The sequence below is a fragment of the Hibiscus syriacus genome, unplaced genomic scaffold (assembly GCF_006381635.1).
Source record: "Hibiscus syriacus cultivar Baekdansim isolate YM2019G1 unplaced genomic scaffold, ASM638163v2 tig00110722_pilon, whole genome shotgun sequence".
NCBI classification, from domain to species: Eukaryota; Viridiplantae; Streptophyta; class Magnoliopsida; order Malvales; family Malvaceae; genus Hibiscus; species Hibiscus syriacus.
The window spans coordinates 685,244-692,705 of NW_024062840.1; the positions used below are offsets into that span (position 1 = coordinate 685,244).

At 34.2% G+C, this 7,462-nt stretch overlaps 1 protein-coding gene across 1 annotated transcript; it reads right to left on the bottom strand.

Moving 5' to 3' along the window:
• Positions 1 to 2,064: 2,064 nt before the first annotated feature.
• On the bottom strand, positions 2,065 to 5,189 carry LOC120139102. The gene is made up of 2 exons (XM_039154434.1): positions 5,040 to 5,189; positions 2,065 to 2,529 (listed from the first exon to the last, which is right to left on the bottom strand). Exons 1-2 carry the CDS (start codon positions 5,187 to 5,189, stop codon positions 2,065 to 2,067), a joined length of 615 nt encoding a protein of 204 aa, XP_039010365.1.
• Between the last annotated feature and the right edge of the window lie 2,273 nt (positions 5,190 to 7,462).

Below are 7,462 nucleotides of genomic sequence, written 5' to 3' on the forward strand. Positions count from 1 at the left end.
ATTTCAATTACATACCTTCCTCTTGGTATCGATACCTCCACATCAGTATCGATAATGTTCATCCGATTCATTATATTCTCTTCAATTTAACCTTATAGTATCGGTACTGTTCTTCAGTACCATACCCTTACCCAGATTTCATTTATTCCATTTCAAATTTTACTTAAACTCACTTAAATCTCTTACCCTTAACTTTATTCAAGTCCTTAAACTCAATGTCATTAATTCCACACAACTTATATCCCTTTATCCTCTTTAACATCCCAAAATTCTCCATAAAATACTTTAAGATAAAAATCATACCCATCAATCAAACATGTTTTCAATCATTTCTAAGACTTGAAACACCTTAATTAAACTTTGACAAGTCAAATATGCATTTAGAATCCAATTGCTAACAGATTTCATAAATTACCTTAAAAACCCCTTTTTCCTAATTCACCATAATTTCTCAATCCCTTAGCTTTTAATCATCTTTAAGCTTTCCTTAAGCTTTTATATCACCTAAAGACTAAAAACGAAACCAAAAATACAAGAAACCATCAACCTTAAAATCACTTACCTTTGAAATGGTTTTCACGGGCAAAAAAGAAGAAGAAGAGAAAATGACCAATGTTTCTAGACTTTTCCTTCCTTATATCTAATTCCCACATGCCTTAAATCCTTTAAAAATGAATTTTAAATTCATTTCTTGCAAAAAGATCAATATGGCCTTCCATTTTTTCATCTTTGATAAGAATCCTAGATAATATTTTCTAAATCAATCCATGAACTTTTCAATTTATCAAAATAAATTGCTAAATTTTAAATCCTTACATTTTAGTCACTGACCCGATGTTTGGGGTATTACAATTCCCCCATTAAGAAATTTCATACTCGAATTTTCACTGTACAAAAAGATGAGGAAATTGTCTTCTCATATCCTCTTCACGCTCTCATATCGTCTTTCTACTTTGTGATTTCTCCAGAGAACTTTAACTAACAGAATCGTCTTGTTTCTCAGTTGTTTGACTTCATATATGAAAATCTGCACTGGTTCTTCCTCATTGGTCAGGTCAGATTAAACTTCTATTTCTTCCGGTGCTATGATGTGCGAAGGATTTACTCGATATCTTATAAGCATTGATACATGAAAGACATTGTGGATCTTTTCCATTTATGGAGGCAATGCTAACTGATATGCCACTAGTCTAACTCTTTTTAAAATCTCATAGGGTCCAATGAATCTAGGACTGAGCTTTTCTTTGCGTCTGAAACGAAGAATCTTCTTCCAAGGTTATACTTTGAGAAACACTTTGTCGCATACTTGGAATTAAATCTTTTCTCTTCAAATCTGCGTAGGACTTCTGTCGATCAGCAGGTATCTTAAGATTATTTTTGAATAATCTTCACTTTTTCTTCAACTTCTTTAATTAGACATAGGCCCATTAAGCTCGATCTTTCAATTCAAACCAATTTAATGGTGTTCAACATTTCTTCTATATAAAGCTTTGTAGGGTGCCATCTTGATATTAAATTGATAACTATTGTTATAAACAAACTCTACGAGTGGCAGATACTTCTCCCATGATCCATGTAAATCAATCACACATGCCCTTAACATATCTTCTAGAACCTAAATCGTCTGTTCCGATTGACCATCTGTCTGTGGGTGAAAAGCCATGCTAAAATTCAATCGGGTACCCAATGCTCCTTATAAATACTTCTAAAACCTCAAAGTGAACCTTGGATCCTTATAAGATACTATTAAAACTGGCACTCCATGAAGTTGAATTATTTCCTTGAGGTATAATTCTACATACATATCCATTAAAAAATCAGTTCGAACAGGAATAAATGCGCGGTCTTTGTTAAACTATCCATAATTACCCAAATTGAGTCATTTTTGTTCGGTGTTAGCAAAGGTAAACCCGTTAGGAAATCCATCGTAACTTTTTCCTATTTCTATTGAGGAATAGAGATCGGTTGTAATAGTCTTGAAGGTACTCGATGTTCAGCTTTCACTTGTTGGTAGGTTAGACATTTTACAACAAACTCTGTAATGGCTTTTTTCATGCATGGCCACTAATATCTTCCTTTTAAGTCTTGGTACATCTTGCTCCCTCCTGGATACATAGTCAAAAGGCTAAGATGTTCTTCAGAAAGAATATATCTCTTCAACTCTTCATCATTTGGAATATAAACTCTATCTCTGTAGTATAAGTATCCATTTGACTTTACTTCAAAGTCCTTGATTTCACTTTTTTCTACTTGTTCCAATTTGGCTAAACATTTATCATCTTTCCTTTTTAACTCTTTTATTCGTTCCAACAATAGATGTATTTTCTTCAATTCATCCATCAGAGCACCATTGTTCTTTAATGAAAATTGGGAATCTAACATGCGTAAAGCTGCAAAAGTCTTTCGGTTAAGTGCATCAGCTACCTTGTTGGCTTTCCCAAGGTAATAATCTATGATAGCATCATAGTCTTTAAGTAGCTCGATCCATGTACTTTGTATTAGGTTTAGCTCCTTTTGAGTTAGAAAATCCTTCAAATTTTTGTGATTCGTTTAAATGTAACAACGCTCACCATATAAATAGTGGCGTCATATCTTTAGTGCAAACACAACCGCTATTAACTCAACATCGTGTGCCGGATAGTTCTTCTCATGTGGCTTAAGTTGTCTCGAAGCATAGGCTACTACTTTTCCATCTTACATCAAGACACATCCCAGACCATTATGGGAAGTATCACTATAAATTGTATAGTCCTTGACCGATTCTGGTTGCACTAGCACTGGAGCTTCCGTTAACGCATTCTTTAAGGATTCAAAACTCTCTTGGCATTTATCCGTCTATATGAAAAGAAAATCTTTCTTTAACAACTTGGTCAAAGGGGAGGAAATCATCGGGAAGTCTTTAACAACCCTTCGATAATATCCAACCAATCCAAGAAACTTCGCACTTCAAAAATATTTCTTTGGACTTCCTAATATAATATAAATTTAATATTCTGAGGATATACCTGAATCCCTCTTCAGATACCACATATCCAAGGAATACCACTTCCGTTAACCAAAATTCACACTTAGACAATTTAGCATAAAACTTTTTGTCTCGTAATTTTTGAAAAATCACTCTAAGGTGGGCGTCATGCTCTTCATTTATCTTTGAATAAACCAAGATATTGTCAATGAAATTACCACGAAATGATTGAGGTACGGTTAGAAAACTCTATTCATGAGGTCCATTAGTTAATCCAAACGACATTACTACGAATTCGTAATGGCCATACCGAGTCCTAAAAGTTATTTTTGGAATATCCTTTTCTTGTATCTTCAACTGGTGATAGCCAGAGTGTAAATAAATCTTGGAAAACATTGAATCTCCCTTAAGTTGATCAAATAAATCATCGATTATTGGGAGAGGATATTTATTCTTTATTGTCACTTTGTTAACCTGTCGATAATCAACTCATAGATGCATCGAATCATCTTTCTTCTTTACAAATAACATCGGCGCACCCAAATGTGATACATTGAGTCTGATAAATCCTTTATCCAATAGCTCTTACAACTGAGCCTTTAACTCACTTAGTTCTTTTGGGGCTATTAGGTAAGGAGCCATCGAAATTGGTGTCGTTCCAGTCAAAACTTCAATTTGAAATTCCACCTCTTTATCTGGAGGTAACCCCGGTAATTCCTCTGGAAATACTTTTGGAAATTCTGGATTGTCGGAATGTCTTCCAATCTCTTCTTCTTAACTCGTGTATCGACCACATTGGCAATGAAATCTTGACATCCTTGTAACATTAGTTTCTTAGTCGACATTACCAATATCACATTAGCTAAAGGATTGAGTCTCTCTCTTACCACACTTACTTATGATCCATCAGAATTTCTCAAAACTACTCGATTCAATTGACAGTTAACATTGGCATAGTAACGATAGAACCAATCCATTCGCAGAATAAATTCAAATTCATCAAAGGGTAATTCCATCAGATTAGCAGGGAATTCAATTCCCTGTATCCTTATGAGACACCCTCGACACAATTGATTCACTCGAGCACTATCTCTAACGAGTTAGTCACTATCACATCATTACTTATAACTTCTAGTTGGATTTTCAATTTCTCACCAACTTACTACCAATATAAAAATAAATTGATCCGTGTCAATCAAAACTAAAACATGTTTATTAACTAACTGAAAAGTACCTACAATGATCTTCGGATCATCGCGATCTTCACTAGTCTTAAGATTGTAGACCCAAGCAGTCAAGTGCATTTCAGGTTGAGTGGCTGACTCAGACTGATTTATTCCTCAGCCTCGGCCTCTACCTCTGTGAGGTACAGTAGTAGATCTCTCAGACTGTGCATGATCTTCGGTCATTAAAGGACAATCCCAGATAAATATCATATGTCCCCACATATGAAACATGCACCGGAGACCATTCGACATATGCCACTATGATTTTTGCCACAATGTTGACATTGACTTGGCCTTCTAACTCCTGATTTATAAGAGTGAGTCTGCTTTAACTCTTACTGGGTTTGATCCTCTACCTGAGGATGCAACTGATTCAGATCTAGTTTGAGGTCGAATCGGATTTCCTTTAATTACGATACACTCGACAAAGTAACCGTTCTCTTGTTTCACTAGGTTTTCTACTCCTCATATCTTTTATTCTAAGTCCGCTCTAATGTTTTAGCTCGATTTACCACCTATTGAAATGTTGAAAGGTTCAGCGCTAACAGCAGCTCCTTCAATCTGGGGCGCAAACCCTTCATGAACCAATTACATGAGTCTTTTTTTGTATAGACCAATTCAGTTACAAATCTGCTCAACTTATTAAACTCACACTCGTAGTCATGCACAGTGCGATTCCATTGTTTCAAACTCATGAATTCTTGTTTCATTTGCTTGATGAACTGATCACCGATATACTTATTCTTAAACTCTTCCAAAAAGAACGACCATGTTACTTGGTCCCTAGGAGCTCTCATCGTTACGTTAGTTCACCATATTCGTGCTTGTCCTCGTAGAAATGAGACTACTTCATTCAGCTTCTCTATTTCAGAACAATGGAGACCATCTAGCATAATCTTCACATCGTTTAGCCAAAGATCCACAGAAACGGGACATTCCTTATATTCTCCTCTAAATTTCGGTGCTCCTAGACTTTTAAGCTCCTTTTCCACATTCATCTTAGGAGTTGAGGGATCAAGAGGTTGGAAACGTGTCAGAATCGTGTCCAACGTCCTGAAAAAGACTCATTGATCTTGCACAGGCACTCCTAGAGGCTCATGTTCTTCATCTTGCCTAAATGGGGCATATGAATTGCTACTTCCCTCATGACCATCTCCCGCTTCACTTCGAGAGCCCTCGTAATCCAACATCTGTTAAGATACAATCACTAACTATATCAATAAGGACAACATACCAATTACCTTATCAAATAAGAGATTTTTAAATTTTCGTTGGCATGTACACTTTTTAAAACATAAACTGCTTCGTTTTTAACTTAAAATCGTTAAACCATGGCTCTGATACCAATAAATATAACACTCCCAACCCGTATCCGACCCAGATACAAATCTGAGGTGTCACATTGACTTTTCAAAACTTTGACTTGTTGAAAACTCATTGAAAATTTAAACTTTTACTTATATTTAATGGTGAACCTTATACAAACATTTACATTGAAAATTTATAATCATAATGAAAATAAAACTTATTATATTTTATTACTTTAAAATAGTGTACTTACAAAATGGATCATAGCATAACAATTTAAAGCTTTACAATACATGACAACAAAATCACAAAATAATAATAAACATACAGTTCAAATTTATTTTGATCTGATCTTCTTCAGTAGTATGTTTTCCTCTCTTAGCTTTAACCCTCGGATCTCTTTGAACCTACGTGTGAAACAATCACACTCTAAGTCGTTGACTTAGTGAGGCAATAATGAGTATAATAAAACATTTAAAACACTTGCTTAATCAATCCATATAAAACATTTCATACTAAAATCAAGATACCTTTCATAACATAACATATATTGTTATTCATTATTCAATTTATATCACTTTATTATATTAGCCCAACGAATATTTATGAGACTCAAGGTATTTGTGTACATTGAGGTTGTGCACTAATGTAATCACCATTGGTCATATAATTTGTACGAAGTGCCACATAGATTTTTCCCGAATGACCGCGTAGAATTTGTCCCGAATGACCACATAGAAATTTGTCCCGAAGGACCGCGTAGAACCATTGACTCTTGGCATGCCAACTATACCTCTAATTCTCATATATATACTTTGGGCTTAAACCATATAATTATTTTTCATTTCATTATTTAAAGTTTGTTTTATCCACGTAAGCACATTCACATAGGGTATTTTCACGTAAAACATTTTCACTTAGCACATTTTCACATAGAACATTTTCATATAAAACATATTCACTTACCAAATAAATCAAAACATACTTTGAAAATACACTTTATATAAAGCATCATAAAAATATTACATAAAATAAAAAAGACGTTTTCGATCGAAAACTTCGAGGTTGACTTATCACAAGCCGTCCTCATATCTAATATAAAAATATAAGTTGTACTCACATTTGCGTCACGTAAATCCTAAACGTAATCCTTTTCTTTTCGTACATTCTCGTACTATATTGATTCCTTCGGTACGGTTTCGATCCAAATCTACACATAGACATGTCCAATATCAATACTGAATTTCCGTTAACGGGTAACCAATTAGAACTTACGTAAACGGAAAGAAAACTCCTGATTTAAGTTTCAACTGAATAGTATTGGTACCCCTCCTACAGTACCGATACTTCACTTCTATGGCACCGATACCCACTTCAGTATCGATACCATTTTGGCATTCTGGAATTTCATTTCAATTATAGTATTGATACCTTCCTCTTGGTATCGATACCTCGACATAAGTATCGATAATACTTCAATCAGTATCGATATTATTCTTCTGATTCATTCTATTCTCTTCAATTTAACATTATAGTATCGGTATTGTTCTTCCAGTACGATACCCTTACCCATATTTAATTTATTTAATTTTGAATTTTACTTAAACTCACTTAAATCTCTTACCCTTAACTCAATTCAAGTCCTTAAACTCAAAATCATTAATTCTACACAACTTATATCCCTTAATCCTCTTTAACATCCCAAAATTCTCCATAAAATACTTTAAGCTAAAAATCATACCCATCAATCAAACATGTTTTCAATCATTTCTAAGATTTCAAACACCTTAATTAGACCTTTGACAAGTAAAATATGCATTTAGAATCCAATTACTAACCAGATTTCATAAATTCCCTTAAAAACCCTTTTTCCTAATTCACCATAATTTCTCAATCCCTTAGCTTCTAATCCTCTTTAAGCTTTCCTTAAGCTTTTATATCACTCAAGGACTAAAAACCAAAC

Excerpts from the sequence above, each read along its gene's own strand:
- LOC120139102 (XM_039154434.1), bottom strand. The coding sequence starts at position 5,189 with ATGAATGTGGAAAAGGAGCTTAAAAGTCTAGGAGCACCGAAATTTAGA. Across the intron at positions 2,530-5,039 it reads AAATAGAGAAGCTGAATGAA|GATTTTCTAACTCAAAAGGA; the intron begins GTAGTCTCATTT and ends AAAAATTTGAAG.